The sequence below is a fragment of the Mytilus edulis genome, chromosome 4, assembly GCF_963676685.1.
Source record: "Mytilus edulis chromosome 4, xbMytEdul2.2, whole genome shotgun sequence".
Classification (NCBI taxonomy): domain Eukaryota; kingdom Metazoa; phylum Mollusca; class Bivalvia; order Mytilida; family Mytilidae; genus Mytilus; species Mytilus edulis.
In genome coordinates this window covers 47,427,464-47,450,199 of record NC_092347.1, presented here as the reverse complement: position 1 = coordinate 47,450,199, position 22,736 = coordinate 47,427,464, and the positions used below count along the sequence as shown (strand labels likewise).

Here is a 22,736-nt window from a genome sequence, read left to right as displayed (position 1 = left end):
TTGAAAATATTTCCCCAACATTAAAAAAGCTCAAGTTTATCTAAATACGACCATTTTTATGAAACTTCTCAAAAGCAGACTCTAAAACGGAACCCAGCCAAAAAAAGAACCATGGTGAGGAATATGTAAGTTTTAATGACGTATGATATTGGTTTCTTCACACACAACACCGTTTCTTATAATAGTCTTCACCAGGTAGGCTGAAGATAAAACTATGCTGTATTAGTAGACTGCGCAACTCATTTTTTATTAGCGAGAGCTAGGCATGTTTTTTATTTTAAGTCTCTGTTATGTGGCTCGTGTATGGAGTGGAATCTATTTTGTCTTCCTTCAACTAAATGTTTATATCTGTAACATTTGATATCATTTTTTTTTTCAGTTGCATGAAGGATGTTTACCTCTTTGATACGATGCTACTGGTGCAATGAAAACTTGGCAAATACGTCACTTACAAAAAATAGGTTTTAATAAAGTTTTATTTTACATCTGTCACATATACATTCATTTTTCTCAAATAAAAATATTAATATAATTATTCCCCCTGTACATATTTCTTCAACAAGATTCATATAACTGCCAAAGTCATATTGGCGCTACCTTGTAGAGTACTTTTTAAACAATTCTGTAGTATATTAGTACAATACAGGTAAGTTACCTAACAAGTTGAAAGGTAGTATAGTAAAACTAAAAATTACCTACACAGCATCAAAAGCCATACGTCTTTGAAATGACTCAGAAATGTTTCTCCAATAGCCAAAACATGATGTGGAAGCTGCATAACGTTGTCTCTTATATTTGGATGAAGAAATATTTATTTCCAAATTATAATCTTTTTTTACTTTTCTATATTCTATTGTTCTCTTATTGTCTGTTTATTAAATTTGCATCTGATATTATTTCTGGTCACACTCTTTTTGATTTGCAGTCAATTGCTGTTGATTTTTTAACCGATCTAGGATATTTGTTCCATTTGATGATACTGAATAGAAATACAACGTTTGACTTATGAAATTGAAAAATTTAAATAATAACTTCGGAATCCCTTTTTCCCTATCCAATAATATAAGAGACAAAGTTACAATGTCTTGTTTTAGAAACACAATCAATAAACTACATGTAAATCTTGGAAACAGATCTATGGAAGATCTGATGTCATAAATTCTTATTGCTGATATTGCACTACAAATGAAAATCATTATCCCTTTGTTTTCTTACATTTCACATATATAAATATGTATGTTAATACATTTTTGTATCTACAATGAATAGTTACCGAGGATTTTTTTTTTTTCATCATTCCTTACATTCTGATGAGAGGAAAAATAAATAATGCTATTAAACATTATCAATTATACAAATATTTTTGAAAGAATAGTGATTAATTACACATAGAATTCTTCTTTTATCCTGTATCTACACATTTGTTATCCTTAAAATATCTAGATGAAATGGGATTTATTTACACGTAACAAATGTTTTACGGCTACTTTAATTTCTAAAATAGTACAAATAAATTCATTTACGTATTTTAAGCAATTTTTCAAAGTCATTTTGAAAAAGTGGCAAGATTTGGACACAGCAAGAAATGTATTTCCTTTCTTTATCAAGATAACAACCTTACATGGCACCTTGCACATTCCTCGGGCACCGTTGAAGGTGGCGAGAGCTAAATAAGCTTTTGATAACAAAATCCTGATTAATGATTGACTAATGAATATAAGCTTTCCTCTGTCAATATTGGGTGATATATTGAAAAGTCGTGGTTGTTATTGAACAACCGTTTGAATAGAATTGTCCCTACTAGCGTTCTTTGGTCTAGCATGAGGTTAAATCTATTTACAGACTTTAATTTCCTTAAAGTTCATTGTATGAAAATAAAGTACCAACGTTTAAAGGGTCGACCTCTTATTGGATTTTATGGCTTAAGGTACAAATGACTATATGACGTTTAAAATTGATTACTTTTCTCGTTCCTGGGCCTCCCATTTACTTGCTTTATAATATTATTATAATTTCAATCAAAAAAATATTTCCGGGTTTGCCTATACGTTCCTTTTTAAGAAAAAGGAAGGAAATTTGTTGCTTTTGTTATTCTTCAAAAGTGTTATTAGCCATGGATTCCTTTCAAATCCAACTGTACATAATTGGATATAATCTTGTTTATAAATGATAAATAGTCTGAACTTGGAAGGAAATAATAGCAACAAAACATAGTCATGTGCGGTAATGGTTCAACAAAACCATTTCTAAAACATGAAATCATGTCCAAAAAAAGTGAACTATTCTGCCAAATTATCCTAAAATATAAAATTTTAGAAAGCTATATTATTCCTAGGCCGATAAATCTATTACAATATGACAAAAATCCCTGACTTCCGGACTTTGAAAACATTATTTTTAAAGAAAATTGTCGCTTAGAAAAGACTTTGAACGGTATAGATAAACAAGAATGTACCTGTAACCTGTATCATGTATAGCTTATCACAGATTTCGAATAACAGAGACGAAACAGGTATATTGGCTAAAATAGGGATATAATTAAGTAAAAAGCAAACATCGAACCGAATTTAAAAGACTATTGGGGGATTTACAACACTTAACGTTTTGGTAAAATGTTCGTTGGAATCATACAAAGATAAAACACAGGTGGACCATTGACGAAATAGGACATAAGTCGCATTTCAATATTCAATCCAGGGTATGAAATAATCAAAATACTGCAAGTCATTTGATACAAATAAATAAACCATTGAAAAAAATGATATTTTCAGATATGGATGTAGTACTTTAGTTCTCTTTCGATGTTTATTCAGTACTTACAATATTGTACCTAAAGATCTAGACATGAACACGAGGCATATAACTATAGAAAAATTGTATTCTTGAAAAATGTTTAATTGGGTATTGTGTTTGAATAATAAAAAAAACTGAAATTACATTTCTTGGACAATGTTGAAGTTGACAAATTTCATCCTTGAATATATGTCATCTTATCCAATTTGAATAGGTCATCTGATGAGCATCTCATACAAAGTCAACCTTATTAATAATTTTTTTTCAAATTACAAAAGAATAATTCCAGAAATCATAGGTTGATTCGATCAATTTTTAAATTTACAGTGCCTTTTGAAAAGAAAAATAGCAAGATAATTGTTTCATAGGTGTGAATCTGAAAGGTGACTTCTTTAATTCAAGAATGATAAATATAAGGTGCTATATTTTTCATCACATAGTCACAACTTTGAGAATATTCAGAAAGCCCTTAGGATTGCATGCTTTATTATTTATTGCCTTTTCTGTAAATGTAAATACTTATGGCATGAATGATTCCAAACCGATTGATGGGCAAACAGGAGTCGAAATGCGGATTTGTCAACTATTAGTCATTTGACAATCTGCAACAATGAGCAAACCCCATAACGTATAGTCATCTATCATATGTCCCGACATGACAAATATGAAACAATTGAAATGAGAAAAAAAACGACCCCTGATTTTTGACAAAACAATTCAAGTTGGTTCAGATAGCATCATTAAATTTACAGGAAAACACAATTGTAAAAAGAATTTGACTGACGATAGTTTTAACTATTACTATGAGCCAGATTATCTCAAGTCACTGTCAACATTTCAAATTGTAGCTGATTAAATAAATTAAAGTTACAGTATTGTTTATTTGTTTCTAGCTAAAAGGGGTAGTTTAACTTTCACAGTTTATAGTATTGTGCTTTAAAATGAAAGAATGAATTTAAAGACTTTGGGTCAAAGGTTTTCACTCCAACTCCTTGATGGCATGTTCGGTTAAGGAGGAAATATTCCTCATAACTAATGAATATTGATGGCAGTGAATTAAATATACATCTCTCACATATACTGAAGAAATGAAATAAAATGTACATCTCATAATAACACCAAGAACAATAAATACAAAGTGAGTTCATATGACCTTTACCTTAAAGGCTAACTTAATAACTAACATGTCAACTTTATTACTGTCTTTCTCTCTGCTAGTCAAATACTATATTGCAATGTAGAAAGATCCAGCCAGTGTCCACATATAGCATTTTTTTAAGGAAAATCACGTGGTGTGTTGTGAACACATGGCACATGATAATGTTATTGCAACTCTGTTAATTAATTCCACCATCAATAGTTGACGGATCCGTTTCCACATATAGCACTATATAGCCTTGTCATTGCAACGTTATATTAGATTCATATTTACGATAAATTAGAATCAAGGTAGTCACTTAAATGATCGTTTAGTTTTCCGGAACTGTCCGACGTGTCTTCGTCCATATCCGAATTTCCTTCCATGTCCTCAACTTGCTCTTGTTTCTTTTTAGCTGTAGCCATTTCAGCAGCATGTTTCTTTCTCCATTTTGTGCGTCTGTTTTGAAACCACACCTGAAAATATAAATTTTGAACATGAGAAAACGTATATTGTGACATAATTGTGACGAATTTGAAGTAACAATATGGCTCAGACAATTGTTAATTGTTGAGAATGGTCTGTGGTGACCGTTATATAAAAAGATACGTTAATGTAGACTTTCGTTGTTATTTTGCTGTGCATTGAAATTTAACAACAATATAAGTGGTGCAACACCACGGCCAGTATAAATAATAAAGAAAATTCGGAATTTCAAAATTAATTTACTGGTTGCTCCATACAATTTTATCAATTTACAGACAAGCATCACAACAAACAACCAACAACCATCACATTTTATCAACAAAGAAGGTGATTCAGAAAAATATATAATTTTCCCAACCACAAAAGTATATATATATATAAAGATATAAACCATGCATCCAATTTTCTAACTTAGAATGAAATTCAAAACAGTGTGGCTGTGGCCATTGATTGACACATTAAATTCATCCATTGACTGGGACAATTTACGTGAACGTTTGTCTGTAACGACCACTGTTCACGACGTACCTACGATAGACATTTAAACTGTGGGGTCACCAAAGGTTTCTTAACGCCTTTAATTATAAAATAATTCGAAAAATTAACCAGGAATAACCTTTATGTTTTGATTTATATAATTGATATAAATCAAAACATCGTGTTATTTCTGATTAATTTTTCGAATTATTTTATTAAGGTGTTGAGAACCTTTGGTGACCCCATAGTTTAAGTGTCTTTAAAAAGTACACAGTGAGCAGTGGTCGTTAAATACAAACGTTCACCTAAATTGTCCCAGTCAATGGATAAATTTAATGTGTCAATGAATGGCCACAGCCACACTGTTTCGAATTTCATTCTATAATAGTACAGATATGAGCCATTCACTTTTCTAAACCACAAAAGTACAGCACGAACCATTCAATTTTCTTTACCACAAAAGTACAGCGTGAATCATGCAATGTTCTAAAGCACGAAAGTACATACACATGAACCATTAAATTTTCTATTCACAATTTCCAAAAGTGGGAAAATAAAGTAGCCCAGTGAAAACCATTGTAATAATGTAATAACTGGGTAATGAGAAATCATGAACTACAGTAAAGACATCATCACAAACTTCATGTGGACTCCGAGAAACAAACAAATAAACTAACTGAGGGACTTTATCGCCCTGACTTCTGGAAATCGCCAATTCGTTATTAATATAAAAGGCATATAGCTATTTACTTCGATGAAATGAATCGCATTGTACAGAGAAGGAGCAACAACACAACAGCTTCTAATCAAAGGTAAACAACAGAACAGTGCAGTCATGAAATTATTTTTTTATTTCTAAAGAGAGATATAGGATAAAAAGTTCAGTTGGGAAATCATCAGATTTGAGGCAGACATGACAGTAAAAACCCTTTTTATACACCAAGAGAAACGCAAAACAGTATACCCAAATTTTCTAAACAAACATCGTTACAGTACAGTCAGGGAAAAACATGCTACAGACAACTGAGTCCTTAAAAACCCCTCCATATTTGTTTAGACAAGCATGAAAAGACCAGGAAAATGGTAAAATATCACCTTTAATATCTTCATACTTTAAGAGATTTTAAGGCTAGATCGTCTAAGCAATCCAATAAATCTATCTTTTTATTCAAGACATCCAAATCATATTAGTCCTGATTCGTCTCTGATCAGGTTTTATACCAATACATCACGAATACAAACAAAGCTATAATTCTTAGTCAATACAGTTATTTGTTGAATGTGTATCATTGGAACTTAAAATGAAATAAATTAAAATATATTTTGCAGATATAGCTTCTACTGATTGTCTTTGTAAATAATAAAAGTTGATTTACATACAAATGAAACAGTTAAAATCTACAGATTGTTGACATAGAATTAATGTGATTGGTAATTGTGAATTGCTTTTTGACAAATTACTGATAAACTAAATGGTAAATTTCCTATAACAATGAATTGCATTTTTACAAGAATATACAAAATTGAGATTTTTTTTTAAACTGTCGTGCTTTAAAAGTCCTTATTTTAAGTGCAATCTTAAGTTCGTATGCTAAGTCCTATTACTTCTATTTACAACATCTGACATTTTAATTTGCAAAAAGCAATAAAAGAAGTGCTTGTCTTTTGTTAAAAAAATATTCATAAAATGGTTTACTTTTACAAATTGTGACTTGGATGGAGAGTTGTCTCATTGGCACTCATATCACACACATCCTTTTAATATCGATTATCTGTATAAATTTTCAAAAACGTAATTGCCAGTTTGTTACTAGGTGTTTTTGTTCCCTGTTACAAAATAACTATGCTCTTTCTCAGCTAGAAACAAATCAAAGAGAACATCTTAACAACGGTTTGGGGTATATTCAAAAATAGGCCACGAAATATGTCTATATATATATTTCTTATTAATCAAACCAGCTTCAGTTCGCGAAAATTAAAAACAAATTTGAAGGGATAATTTCAAAACATAAATTATAAAAAATAGTTTTAAATGAAGTAATATCAGTTATTTTAAAACCATTTCTATTTAAAAATACACACACAACGAAACCAACAAATGGAAAGAAAAGAAATGTATTTATTATATAGAGAAACAGAAACATCTTTGCCACGAAAACTTCTAAATTTATATCGAAATGCAAATACTAATCCATGTATTTTTTTACTTATATACTAGTACATGGAACAAATAAAATAAACAGAACAAAAACAAACGAACAAAGTTCAGTTATAAACTTCTCTAATATGAATAAAAACATGGTGTAATATTGCAAGAACCAAAGAAATTTATTGTGTTTATAGGAATATAATTAATACGAATGTGCGGCAAATTTGTAATTTAGCTATTTGATTCTATTATTTACAAATTATATTTCATCAGAAGTGAATTTCTTGTATATGTTTTTCAATAAAGAAACGATTTGTGTTTAATTCGGCACGATCCTTAGCGGTAACAGGTGTCAATAACTAGGAAAAATTCATCTTATATACTTTTGAACACAACTAATTATCCATGTCAATGGCTTCTTCAAATATATCTCGATATTTTTAACTAAAAAATACAAAAGGCAGCAAGTTATGTTTGCAAGTAAGAAAAAAAGTTAATTGTCTGTGTTCTCTGAAACAAAAACATCAATTGGTGACGTGTACAATTAAAACTTAAGACGAATGAAGGCAATGACCAAAGGCTCTTTCTAATTCATCACTTGGGTTCAAATATATGCTCAGTATAAGTACATGTAATTATAATACATTTGATTTACGATGATACATTAATGGAAACATATCACTGCATGTGCTGAGTTTTATGTATGCACAATGTTATTGAGTTGAACGAGTTATCATATTCCCGACGAGGACAGTCAGATACCTGCTGATGGTATATATAAAATTCTCAAATATGTTCTTTAGATTCACAAATACTACAGTTAAATCATTATTGTAGGACTGACGCATCCGGAATAATTAATTTAATTGATTTAGAAACATTAATGTCATGGAATTTATTCAAAACAAAAGGTATATAAAATAACCTAAGAAATTTCATATTGCTTAAAGGCACGAAAACTTTTATGAATAAACTAAGTAAAAAAAAGAACAGTTCTTTTTTCGTAATTTCATTATATATATAGTGCCATATATAATTCATGTTAAATGCAACGCCATTGTGAAGCTATCAATCTTGCAAATTGAAAATCCGACCATTTAGACCGAAATGATTTACTTCATATATATAGGAACATGTCTAATTTCATTTTGACAATGTTAAAGCAAATTACAGAACAACCAATAATAAACTATAAAAACGAATTTAAAGGATACTGATGATCAGATATAAAATTTGATTGGACGAATCAAAACCGAACCATGTCTATATGCAAATAAGTGCACAACGCAAAAATGACACAGCATTTTTAGCATGTGTTGTTTACAATTCGAATGTTACTCTCACCAACGCTTCCAACAATGTGTTTGGTTCCCATCAAAAAGTTAAAAATACTTAATATACTACAATTTTATTTTCAGACTTTGTTGCGCCACTGTCAAATAAAAGACAAAATGAATGCACTATAAACATACACAGATTACACAGATATATAGGAATTACTTAAAACTCCAGTTAATTGCAACTAAACATAACACCCAGTAAAGTTTTCATAGCCAAATTGTTGTTGAGTAGATTTATTCTTGTTTTGTTAAATAGATAGCGATGATAATGACGATGTATGTACAGTTTGCGGAATAGTTTGGTCCAAACACTGGAATAATAAAACATTTTCATCTATCTAGACGTCCCGTGTCGGCTCCGTGTACAGACTTTTTATGTATATATGCGAGATAGTCATTAGTATATGATGTGCAAAGGGGATTTGTTTAATCTGTCATAATTGTTAAACAAATTAAAGAAGGTATAAATATTTCCCGACGCTGACACAGTGCATGAGGAATTTCCTTCAAAACCTCCAGTCATCTTAGTATTACAACTATTACATGTACAATCTCTATTGATTTCAATTCATTATGTTCATATATTTTGTGCTAGACTTAATATAACATGCGAGGGGTATTACAACTTTAGAAGTTTTAATTTTATGTGACAAATTATCATAAAACAAGCGCGCATTCCAACACTTTAGCACGAGCTTAATATACCGTTAAAATTAGGTATATATTAAATGTATAACGCCATGAAATGGAATCTGAATAATTCACACAACATTGCAATTGGCTATGTAGAATAGTATGACACATATGAACTAAACGAATCTATACCAAAACCTGCTTTGGATTTATCGTCGTTTCGGATGGTAAAAACGGGGGCCAAATAAAAGACCATGCAGAATAAATTTAGATAAAATGTTATCAAACTATGAAGGCCACATTAACAAAGCAGTACTGATATCGCATTTCCCTACAGCTTTAATGAGTAGGGTATTCAAGAATATATCCCATAAAACGGTTTGTGACGTCAAATGTATTGGACTTGACGTTGATATCTGACCTGAGTCATTTTTTAAGATAGGGTGATATAATCATGATATACCAACTGAAAATCAGGATAAGAATAAAAATAAAACTTGTGTGCATTTCGTATTATTAGCGATACAAGGGTTTACTCTACATTTTGTGTTCTTATATAAATACATAATTATTCCTGATTAGGTCGTACATGGTCATCCGTCTGCCACAGAGAATAAAGATATATACAAATTCCTTCAGCGCTATAACTGAAACGGACTGATGATTGTTTGTATTTTTGTTCATCAGCCCAAATTTAGTGGTTTAATGATGGTTTATCAAAGTCCAAGCAAGACCTTAAGCAAGCACTTTTCTAATTCACATGAACTTTCAGGACATGGTTGTCTTCAACAATAACTTTGACAACTGTAGCTATACGACTCTCTCAAATGGTTTTGAGTAATGAATGTAGTGACAATGATTATAATCATATCAAGTTATTGTCAAATCCTTGCGTCTGATATTTTGGGATTATTATGTATTCGCATATCTAGAGTATGAAACATCGTTTTGTATTTCAGTTTGAAACACGACGTTAACATATATCGTCTTCTTGACTGAATGGAAATTTAAACACGTTTATTTTTTGGTCATTGCACAAGATTATATATGTGTTTTCTCTACTATGTATAACGTGGCTGAACAAAAGTGTACTGTTTTTACATGAAAACGTTTTTCAAACCAAATATTAGCTGTAGAAAAAACCTGAGCAGATTTATATAGAAGTTTAAAAAACGGAAGAGAAAATGCACTTAAAAAATCCAATAGTATATGGGATTACTCAATGTACCGTTGTCAAAATCTATAATTGAAATTATAAAAATGTCATGCACCTCACTGCATGTACCCGGATCAAATCAAGTTTTAAACGTTTTAAACTATTTTTTCATTTAGCATTTATTTCATTTAACATCTCTATGATTTGATCGTCATAGGTTATTAAGTATGAAAACAAGGCTATTGCTATATTAACTGTAGTTCACTTTGGAACCATTAAGCTCTGTAAATGAAAACCGTCCATTGTAAAACTGTTATCAATCAAATGTTCTTGAAGTTTGTCCGTGCTTTTTGTAAACTTGAATGTGGCATCTTGTTGGACCAAAGTGTCGTGGCTTTCATATTTGTCGTAGGACCTCTCTGTGATCAACAATTACCTTTTCGCTAAATGGAGGAAATTTAATTAATAAAATATCAAACATAAATTGTTTGATCCTTCCTCTATCATAAATGTTTCAATTTCTATTTTAAACGGCTAATTTATAGTTGCTTTTTGCCAAATTTCCATAATCCCTAAAAAGTCTAACGAATACAGAGGAAATTAACAATCGATGTAAACAGATAAATAACTGGGCTGTAATGGACTCTCATTATCTCACGAAGACATTAAGCCTTTATAATTATATAAAATCTTCAGCATTATTGTTCTCTTCTCATACACCGTAAATGTTCAAACACGACCGTTCAATCTATTAACAGCCAAAGTCACAAAGGAACGAATTATGACGCAGCCAAGATAATGATCCATGGAGATCGAACAATAAAAAGCCACTTGGCTGATTTGTAACTTTGCAGCTTCAGAAATTAATCCAATTCGAATGAACGATCATTTACCATAGAAATATCCCATTTATTGAAATTCGCTAGTCGAATTTATTCAAACAGCTTACGTTTGGTGTGTTTGCTAATAATTCATCTTCTTTCGCTTTAATGGCTCTCCCCACTTCATCACATAATTAAGAGACTATATATTCGATTGTTCCTAATGAAATTTCACACAATTCTTATATTAATTTCGTCTTCACTGTTCATGTTTAGTCAATCGACAGTTGCCCCTCTATTTTCATTAGTTTTTACGGTTAATTGCCCAAGCAAGATAGAATAGTGACGAATTTAACCAAAGACCTTGCCTGACGCCTTTTTATTTTCAGATTGGACTTTTCGTAAATTGATTTAGATGTTTTCTAGTTAATATTTCATACAAATGCACTTTTGTTTAATGCATAAAAAGATGAATTAGTTTACAGATAATTTTTGTAACCATGTTGTATGAATGTGTATGTTGGTGAACAAAATTAATTCCCTAATAATTGACTACACAAATACATTTCCCATTCTCGAAAATTTCTGGCATTAAATTTTTGAAAAAAAACTCATATAAAGTCTGGCTCTACTGTTAACATTTATAGCTTCAATGTACCACGTCGGTTTGTTCAATTTTTGTTTTATTGCACATTAAGACGAAGCTACTTCGGACGAATAAATAAACCTTAAAGTTTTATAGTGCAATTTTTACTATTATTCCATTTAATCTTAAACCGGATGGGTTTGGTGCATAATTTGTCCGAGAAAATGGCAAACGGATATGCCTTGTAATACAGCCAAGCAACATCAAGTAGTGAATGAAATATTTAGAAGTAGAAATTTAGAAGTGGTAACTTTGCAAAAATTGTCGAACAATTAAGAGTTAATACCTTTCAATAAAAGTTTATTCTTATGGTATTTAGTGGTTTAAAATCTATAGAATAGTACTAAATAGTTCATTTCAAGGGATAAAATGAAAAGAAATGTCAATCGTCGACGTACAAATGGCGCTTGGGCTTTGTGGTGTTTCAGACATCTGTGTGATAAGTTTACAAACGCTTTGATGACCAAGTTTCCTTTAATCGTTCAAATTGATGCGAAAATGAAAGTAAATCTTGTGAGGATAACATAAACATAAATTTTGTACTCAACATCAATCCTGTCAATAAATGTTATGACTATTAGTATGAAATATACCTATTGCAGATGTTACGGTGTCTTAAATTAGAATTGTTCATTTCGAATTTTCATATTTTCGCTAAAGGAAATAATCCATGTAGAAAACTTCTTTTGACAGATAATCGTGTTTACTTTAACTGTGATATTAAATGTAATGTACAAAAGAGACCATTTCTACAAATTCAACAAACAAATGCTGTTATGTGCTTTTGTTCTATACTAATATCTTCCGCATGAACGAAAAGACCGACGCTTTCATAAAACAATAACCATTCTTTTAAGTAAAATAAAGGAAAATAATTTAACTGGGCATTTCATTTCGCATGGATAAAAGATTTTTATTGGTCATAAATGTAGCATTTAGACATTGTAAAAGGCTGATTGAAAACATTATTATTAGTAATTGTTTTCCTGATATGTATACATAGTCATCTAAGTGAACCCAATTGATGAATAATAATATATATGTATATTATGCTTAATAAGATTTTTAAACTTATAAAAGGTCAATATCCTGACCCGTGAAAGCGCTATTAAATTAAAAAATAATTGTTTCAATAAGGGTGAATTTTTCCAAATGCAAATCAGGACACCAGCTTTTGTTTTATTTTTATTTTATGGACATGCCTAAAGAGTGCATATTGAATGCATATGAATTAATATATTTATTCTCTGTATGCTTCTAGATTTTCCTTTTTCTGAAAGTGAAATAAGGCATGGTAAAAGAAAACGGAGGCTAATAATCACAAGAGATAACATTTTCATTTGAACCTCAAATAAAAATCCAATTACATAATGAAATCGATTTTAATTTACTGAAAAGAGCGATTATGAAATTTAACGATAACTATTTAAGAAATTGAACAATAGTAAAGGATACAGACATTACAGAGTGATAACTAAATTAAATGAATCAAAGAAACCGCCTGTAGGTATGTAATGAGATATTAAAGCTGTACTTAAGATGTGGTGAAGGAATCAATGAGATTTTCAAAATCAAAGGATCAGTTTCAGGTAATTGTCGAGGTATCATTTCCTCGTTTTTGGAATTTTATGTAATATTAACCCAACCCTCTCTGATAAGCTCAGGTGTTTACTTTCTGGTCAAAATAAATATTTAAGTCAATTATTTGACCGAAAGGACTCATTAAGAAAATTGATACTTGAAGAATTTAAAAGTAAAAGAAGAATCCTACTTAAATTGTCTTTTCAATTTTAAAAACTACTAAAATATTATTTTAAGTACAATCAGGGTCGGAAAGTGTGTAAAAAACAGAAGTTGATAAGTATCAAAATATTTATCTAAGTTTGTATAAATGTGAAAATAACATTCGCACTCTTTGCGACAGTATATTCTTGTAATAATTTTTCATTTTTTTTTTTATAAAAATTGCTAAATGCAAACGAATATATAAAATCAGAAACGTTACAAAAAAAGAGAAGCGACAAATTTTCCCTTAATTTTCGAGCAATAAATTCTGATATACATTAACTCTCACGTGTACATCAAGAAGAGATGAAGAAGTATTAATTGAAAATTATACCTCATCATCTTTTATAAACAAAAATAAACTTTCATTGATGTTCGTTTCTGTGTAAATAAAATAAGAAATTGACGGCTTTATCTTAACGATTGTTTAACGGGAGCTGTCTCATAAAGTAAAATGTAATGGACATTCGTTTGTAATTAAGACCATTTTGTTTAAGATCTGTTTAATGTTCTATCAAATCTCTATTTTCTGCAATTAGAAGAAACGGCATTTCACGCCAAATTAATAAAGAAAAATATTCAAATATCTGCCTTGGGATTAATATTAAGAACTTTGAACTCAGAACATGGCGGTATTATATTTGAATATATAGTACTACTGTTAATGTCCGTTTGTCTATAGCAATGTTTCTTTGGATGTTTTGGGAAATAATGAAGACCAAGCTTGGATACATTAACAAGAAGGTTTTTCTATTTTAGATTCTTCTTGAAAGTTAAGAATGTTAAAAAAAACTAATCAAAAACGGACATAAAACTCAGAATTAAAATATTTAACTATATTTCAACAACAACGAAATTTAACTCTTATATTTTTTTTTAACGCAATTTTTTTTCTCTGGTTGTCAACTTCCATCAGCAAAAAAGATTCGGCATAGATCAATATTATTTTGATAATTACTCTTATTATAAGCACAACTATGTTAAATCTTCAGTTTTGCGGAAGCATTTTTTGTTCTTATATATATACATACTCTCTTATAGGTGCTGTCATGCTCTTGTGTTGCCGCTGTTAACTCACATATACGTAATAAAATGTGAAGTATATTTTGAAACAATCTTGGTTTATATTGATCATGAAAGTGCAAAAAAAAATCATTTTGAAAATACTTGTCGCTGGTCAAGAGCGATACTGTAGATATTTTTTTTGTCTCTATTTCATAATTATGAAACCAACCCAACCAACAAAAACTTATAACGTTATAAACGCTGTATTCTACTTTCAATATAAGAAATTATTTTGCATATTTAAATTTTCAATCAACGATGGTCACATGTTCTATGAATGAACTCTAGAAAGATTCAAAGTTTGGTGATTGAAAGAAGAATTGTTTTTTGGTTTGTTTGTTTTTATTTTGTGGTGGTGGTGTATGATACACGATCAATACACATTTTGTATATCTACTAGTTAGTGAATTTAAGTATCAAATTCTAGACCTTTTTACTTCATACATTCAGCATGGATGCAAATTGTAAATAAATCAAAAGAAAATAAAAATTTATTAAAAAAATGTAGAGTGTGATTTTTATTTAAAGCATTGCTTTTTTTGGTCAATATTATAATTTTGAGGAAAACTAAATATTCTAATTCCAGAGACTCTCTAAGCGGTTAAACTATAGTTTCAAAGGGACACTACCAAAAAGCAAAGAAAGATTCATAACCAAATCGAGCGACTATCTCATAATATTAGATATTTATTATTTTTTAAAAAGGATTGCCTTAATGTTAATGATGCATCAACATACAAGCTGTGTTTTCACTTTTATCTTTCCTCTTCAACGCCCATTCCCTCACTGTCGCACAACTCTTTCATGAAAATCTGCGACATTAGATTAAGCAATCAACGGTCCCCGCAGGTGCACCATGGGAATTGAATTTATCAGGCAACATCCGTGACGACATAATGAGATGAAATTAACGACCAATACAATTATCCGTTATATCAGCCGTTAGATCAAGCGCTAAATGATGCGTTCACAAACCAAGATTTATTGAATTAACAAAAGAGGCTTATTTAGAATATTTCTTATAATTAGATAAGTCTTAAGTACCTGTGGATAAAGGGATATAAATCACTTAAGCTATTGTCATCTTTGTTAACCAAGATATACGGTAGCAGTAGGTGGTATCTGAAAACGATTGGCGACCGTAGCGTGTCATGTTAACATAGTATGTGGCTGTTAAGATATACCAGCGATATTACTAGTTGAACATCTTAACATTGATTCTGGGGTTGTTTTGTTGGTTAAGGTGTTTTGGAAGTGGGGCAGTGGGTACTTTAAGTCCACTGTCAGTTTCTCAGTCGAAACTTTCTAATTATAAAGTCTTAAAAAGTTATGAAGCTATTATCGTGGCCTTTAAAACCTACCAAATCCTAAGATGGACTAATCGTTTACTTGTCTTGAAATCTGATATATTAAAAACAAAAATGTTCTCTATCTCTCCAAAGTATATCCGACGCTTATTTGCACTAAAGGTGCAAACATTTTACCACTATCTATTTAATAGTCTGTCCATGGTTTTTCGGGATTCGCAAAACATTTAAAAGAGATTTTCCAGACTTGAGAACTTCCAAGAAGACAATTAAAATTACTCTTACCTTGACTTGACTTTCAGACATTCCAAGAGCATAAGCAAGTCTTGCCCTTTCTGGACCCGCTAAATACTTTGTCTGTTCAAATGTTTTCTCTAAAGCAAATATTTGCTGACCGGAAAATGTCGGCCGTGTGTGTTTCTTTTTCCCATCCTTGTCCATGACAACATTCGAGCCTACAAATAAAAATGACAAACAAAATGTCAATTTCTTGACAAAATATTGTGCTAAATTCTTTCTTGAATAGTACTATAGTACTATAGTAAGTATAAGTTTATGATGTATAAATTATAACCTGGTTTTCTATGTTTAACCTCATCACTTCCGTTTTTAATTTGCATTACTAATACTAGCAACATATTTCGTGTTTTACTTAAAAATATTAATAGTAATTGAGTAAGCGTGTTATTTTACTGAGACTAAATAAGGAATTTATGTTTTAAAGAAATACTGTATAAATAAAACCTGCATGCGAAATCAGATTTATTTGCATAGACTTTGCATAGGTTTTGTAGACTTAAGCGTGGATATTTTATAACGACCGCGCGAGGTCTTCACAGTCAGACAAGATCGTTAAACAAGCCTATAGAAGGATACTTTTTCCTACTATTCCTGTATTTTCATGATTAGAGAAATATATAATTATTAAGTTAAAACCCCCCAAAAATGAAAAATAAACATGATTTCTGTCAATTTGGTCTCTTGAGAGAGTTGTCTCATTGGCAATCATACCACATCTTCTTTTTTTATATTTGATTTTTTTTTTATATATATATAATCCATTTTGTTCTTTTATTGCTACATTTAAACTACGAGTTGAGATAAATTTGACTTTGTAGCTGTCAAAAAATTTACAATCGAAATTCAGGTAATCCGTTTTATATTATCTTAGCAAGTCTATACGCCGCCCATAAATAAAAGAGCAAAAGACTTTTTGTAAAGTTGACATTTTGTCAGCTATTTTAACCAAAATGGGGACTAAGTGTTTTGCAAAATGCTGAATAAATAGATTTATAGATTTTCTGTCGTTTTCTGATTCCCTACAAAATGGTTTAGAAAATGTGACAACGGTGGTCGATGAGGTTGTCTATACTTATTTTAAACCCTGTTTCTTTCTGTTTGCTCTCAGATTGTACAGCACAGGAAGTCAAACGCCTGATACGATTAAGATACATTGATAATAAATCAGTCAAAGTCTCCCAAATTTGGATCAGACACGTATCTTATATGTACTAAACCTCAAAGGGGAGACCTTATTTCACAGGACTGAATATTTCACTTTTCCCGGCCTCAGATTCACAACCGAAACAAACTGCCAATGTTCAACGTCTTTAAATACACGTGGCTATTTGGATAGTATCTATCTTAACGCAATTGCTGGTATTTGTTAGTTGCATTTCAATATTTAATAATGCCCGGTAAATAAACTTAATAGACATAAATTTCTGCGTCTTATATATTTGAATATACTTCATGCATTTCATGTATGTAGTCACCTTTGACTACCACCATTTTCAAAATTTTTCGTACAGCAACAAATCTGCTATCAAATGAAGTGAATTTGGTCGGGGGCAACAAAATTAAGCTTTGCACTCCAATGTTCCACCGATTATCTGGTACCGGTACATCATAAAATGCTCGTGCTACGTCTTTAAACCTCGTGATGTGCTGAGCTTAATGCAGCATACATGAGATCTCGATTTTTTTAAAAGAAGCAACCCTAGGGACAAAGCGACTTTCTTAATCATGATTTAGTATAGATTGAAAGCACAGGTTGTAACCTCCTTGTTTCACTCATGTATTTTCTTGCGTCTATCTACAGCTGTACAAATTACAAGACCGATAACTCTGTTTGCTGATCGCCAAATGTAATTAGAAACCAACATACAAATAATCCCTTACAGTAGCTAAATTAGAAAAATATCCTATCAATTTTATAATAATCAGTTATATAACTCTATCAGTAAATAACACTGTTTATAGTTTATGATATCGGATTATAATTTGAATCGATCAATTTCCGTACGGGATTTGATCAGTTATTTTATCAGATAACAACTATTATCTGGGGAATATTTAACAGTTTTAGTTGGCATTAGTCTTATTATTTTGATTGTGTTATTAAATTTAGATAAAAGTGAATGTTTGGGCGTAATATTTTTGGACTTTTAAATTGTCTCTTGTGAATCAACCTGAACCAACTTTTGAGCATCATATTTTCAACGATTCTTTCAACGAAACAGCATTTTATCAATAAGGTTAGCTTCACTTTTCTGAATTGCAGAATTTTTCAAGTTAAGTAAAATTTCATTCAAAGAAAAAAAAGTAAAATTAAGGAGGTAAACCTAATATCCGTCTGATAGCCGTTTTAATAAAGCATATTCTGTCATTTGTCTGTAGAGAGCAAATTTACTAAAATAAATATTTTGAGCTAGAAAGACGTGTTATTTGACAAGAAAAATGAGTCCATTAGTTTAAAGGACAGAGTAAATTAACATAAGTACTAGTCATGCTAGTTATAATTTCTTTCGGTTTTCTCTGTTTTTTGTGTACTGTTTGTCTTTTCGTCGGTTTTCGTTTTTGTTATGGCATAAGTGGTTCGTTTTTGTGATGGCATAAGTGGTTTGTTTTCGACAGATGAGTTGGTATATTAGTTTGGTTTCCTTGTTTCTAGATTATATATTATATCTGTTTGTTAATAAAATATTTAGTGTTGTATAGGTTCAATAATATTTACCAAACAATATTCTATCCATTGTATAATATGTGAATTATTTTTTTGAAATTTAGATGATAAAATGTTTTAAATTTACAGCTTATTCCTATTGGTTTTTTTTTTCTTGAGATAGACAAGTGCTATTTATTTTATTTTACTAATTTGTTTTTTATTTATTTATTTAATTATTTCCAAACTTCGCGTCCATTTCTTGAATTAGCTGGTTTTAGTTTTTAACTACCTAATGTTATTTGCAGTCTTTTTACCAAAATCTTGCAAGCAATACGGTTTAAACCAATAGACTAGCATCATGTTGTTGTTTTCTTTCTTTAAACTTTTTTTTCATCAAAAAAAGAAGAAAAAAACCTATGCTGCAAAATGTAAACGTTGAAAAACATAGAAATTTTGCAAAAAAATAAACATTAAAGAACATAATTACTTTTGAACCATCTTATAAACGTTTATTATAAAAACAACATGAAAAGCGATTAGTTTTTCGGATGCCTACATGAAATATGGTATAAACACTTTTTAATACAAATGTTAAAATCATTATTTCCACATATTTATGTCAACACAACAGCTTTTCAAATGTTTTTTCTTCTCTCTTTGCGTATGCAAGCATGTACAGAGCGCACATGTTGAAAAAACTACAATTGCATTTAACCAAATTAAAACGAATATAATTATATAAATACATTACAACGAGGGAAAATGATTTAAATCTACCGCCAAAAATTGTCAAAAAAACCTTTAAAATGCGTTTAAACGGTTTTATTTAATTTGCAAATTCATATCATTCTAATATCGCTAAATATCCTCTCTAAGTGAGTAGTTATGAAAAATGTACAAGTAAACATCATTTAAAAGTCAACAGTTTAATTTGATTAGTTGTAAACAATCAGCACCTTTGTGTTACGTTAAGTTCTCTACAGGATACAAACATGGGGATATAAGACTTCCAACTGGACGACCGTGTGGTCGACTGTGAATTTTCTGTGTACAATACGAGGCAACAAATTGATAAAAAGCCCCATACGCTGTTTCACAGATTTTAAATAGTTTGCTAATAAATATGAACTACATGTAAATTATTTTGTAAGTTGGAAGCGCCTTTTGAGTAACTTTCTTCATGACTACTAATTGATAAAAAGCCCCATACGCTGGTCCCCAGATTTTAAATAGTTTGCTTATAAATATGAACTACATGTAAATTATTTTATAAGTTTGAAGCGCCTTTTGAGTAACTTTCTTCATGGCTTCTATCTAAACATATTGAAAAAAAACTTCTGTAGCCTATAAATTTCCCTTTTTGGCATCAAAGGTGACATGTTTATTTTATTATAATGTTCTCCCTTTTTTATGGAATATTTTATTTAAGTGAAGAAAATTAATTGTTATCCTTTTAAAATAAAAGTAAACAAAAACCTAAATTATTCAAACGGTCTTATTCAACTTTTAAAAACTTTTCTATGCTTTCGAATAAATTTGAAATGAAAAGTCAAAATAATAATAATAAAAACTATTTAGTTTTGTTCTTTTAAGAGTAAATTACTTAATTTTTCGTGAAGTTTAATACTGTTTGAAACATAAAACATATAATGATTTAGTCGACACGCACTTTACGGACCATGAAAGGAATATTTAATAGTATTATATGGCATAAGTATATAATTATATATTTTACCTGAAGCTCTCCAAGGATTTGGTCCATTAAATATTCCCGGCCAGTATATAGGAGGTCTGCCTGGAAGTTCTGCGAGTTTAGGAAATCTAGCTCTAGGGTTTAAATACATTCCTGCAGCAGCATTGAAACCTGCTAGTCCAAGCGGTCTACCCAAAATGTCATTTATACCGTGAGGAGTACCGTTGTTAAAAGCATGTTTCCAAGCCGCTGACGCCGATCCATTTTGTGAAAAAAAGTTTGATGATGATGAGACTGGTGTCTTCATTTCTGTCATATTATGTAAAGCAGCTAGCGGTGGACTACTTAGAACAAAAGCGGACTGTCTAGAATTTTCCATCGACACATTTCCATTCATATTTAGAATGGAAGCCATACTTGGACTAGAGTTTGCTTGGTAAGCAGCGTTTCCGTTAGTGTCATTCATAAAGCTATCCAACAACATGATTTTCGTTAATATAAAAAAAGTGGAAAAAATTAAGGTGTTTATTTTAATTCACTTGTGCATCTCCATTATTCGATAGTGTGACATGACTCTGGATACTTTCAAATAGTTTGAATATTTCCTTCGACAAATAAGTAATGTCTCTTTCAAAAACTGATACACATAGAATAAAATCAAATATACGTCTGTGATAATACTGTTTTCACTGTTCAATTTATCACACGTTGACCACTTAGATTTACAAATTTGTTTAGAACACATGGAATGAAAGTTAAGAGTTATCAATCACTTGTAATGCTACTTATTATCAAGTTTCAGTGCCTCTTTTTTAATGTCCCGCCTTCGTCCCTTTTCATTGGTTAAAATCAAAATCACGGCTGAGATTTTTTCTCAGCGACCTCTTTCGATTGGATGATGTTGCAAACAAAGTATGTATTGATACATTTAAACGGAATATTTTACCATATATTATAATAGACTATTATGCTATATTTCAGAATTATAAGTTGTAATTCGCGAACTATTATTACCAGGAAACATGTCAATATTTAAAGGATTTTCTTTATGTATTGCTTCAAGTATGGAATAAACTAAACAGACCACTTTTAATGTAATAATAAAAATTAAATAATATAAATGTATAAGCCGTTTTTAATTAATGGTATAGCTGACAAAGTGCTTGTGGAAACACACACTCATAAGAAGCTGGTTTGAGGGCGCTTGAAATAGCATTTCGACCAAATCAAATATAAGAATTTGTCAATTGTGTTGAAAAAAGTAAAGCGAATTTGTTCGGATAAATCACGCCCCATCTATAAAACTGTCAAGAAAATGAATATAAATGTGTTTATAATTCCAATAGTACACGGACAATTAAAAATGAGACATTTCTATAAGTCTTGATACAGTTTCTATGGAGACATAATGTTTCCGTATTTTGTGACATGACCCAAGAATTGGAAGGGTCATTATTTCTTTAAACAACATCCTGATGACCGAACTCGACCTTGGTTATTTTGGTGCTGAAGTCCCATTTTAGAGATAAATGGACAAATGTTCAAAAATTATAAGTACAAAAATTTAATTTTGAACCTATTAAACTCGAAGAGGATATCGTTTTAGCATAGTTTTATTATAAAATAAATATAACTTGTCTCGTAATAATATTACGGCTTTTTAAAAAGATAGTTTTGTAAAAATTCAAAGGAAATTCAAATTATTATTTTAGAATTTATTTATTTTATTTTTACTGATATTGCTTTAAACTTTTAAAATTATTTTAATTACGTATGAACAAAAAAGCAACATGTCTTAAAATAAATAAATACTTTATAATTGAAAACATATGCAGTTGGTTGCAAGAGATGCATTTTGATGTTATTTGTGCTAAAATGAAATAAATGAAATTGAATATGTGATTTCTATATTTATTTTAGTGTTTATTGTATATACCAATAAGTTTTAAAAATCACAGCAACAAAATATCTGTGAATCATACAAATGGAAGAAGAAAAGAATTTCCTCAATGATCAAAGATTTAAAAAAAAAAAAATGGTATTATCATGCCAGGGTTCTGTCAATGTAAAAAGGACATCAATGCGTTCAAAGCATGATAATAATATTAATAAGAAGAAAAATAACGACAATAACAAACTAATTTCAAAATAAATCAATAATAATATTTAAGATAATTAATATATATTTATCGTCATGATGATAAAATAAAGAATGACAAAGAAAAAACGACGACGACCTTCCATAGACGAAACGAGTTTTGTAACGGATCTATTATTTCAAATTTTTGTTCAAAACTGAG

At 30.2% G+C, this 22,736-nt stretch overlaps 1 protein-coding gene across 1 annotated transcript; it reads right to left on the bottom strand.

Annotated features, from left to right (window-relative positions):
* Positions 1–458: 458 nt before the first annotated feature.
* LOC139519815 (homeobox protein Nkx-6.2-like) lies at positions 459–21,239 on the bottom strand. The gene is made up of 3 exons (XM_071312091.1): positions 20,479–21,239; positions 16,082–16,251; positions 459–4,407 (listed from the first exon to the last, which is right to left on the bottom strand). The coding sequence occupies exons 1-3, from the start codon at positions 20,918–20,920 to the stop codon at positions 4,222–4,224; spliced, it is 798 nt and encodes a 265-aa protein (XP_071168192.1). The 5' UTR covers positions 20,921–21,239; the 3' UTR covers positions 459–4,221.
* Between the last annotated feature and the right edge of the window lie 1,497 nt (positions 21,240–22,736).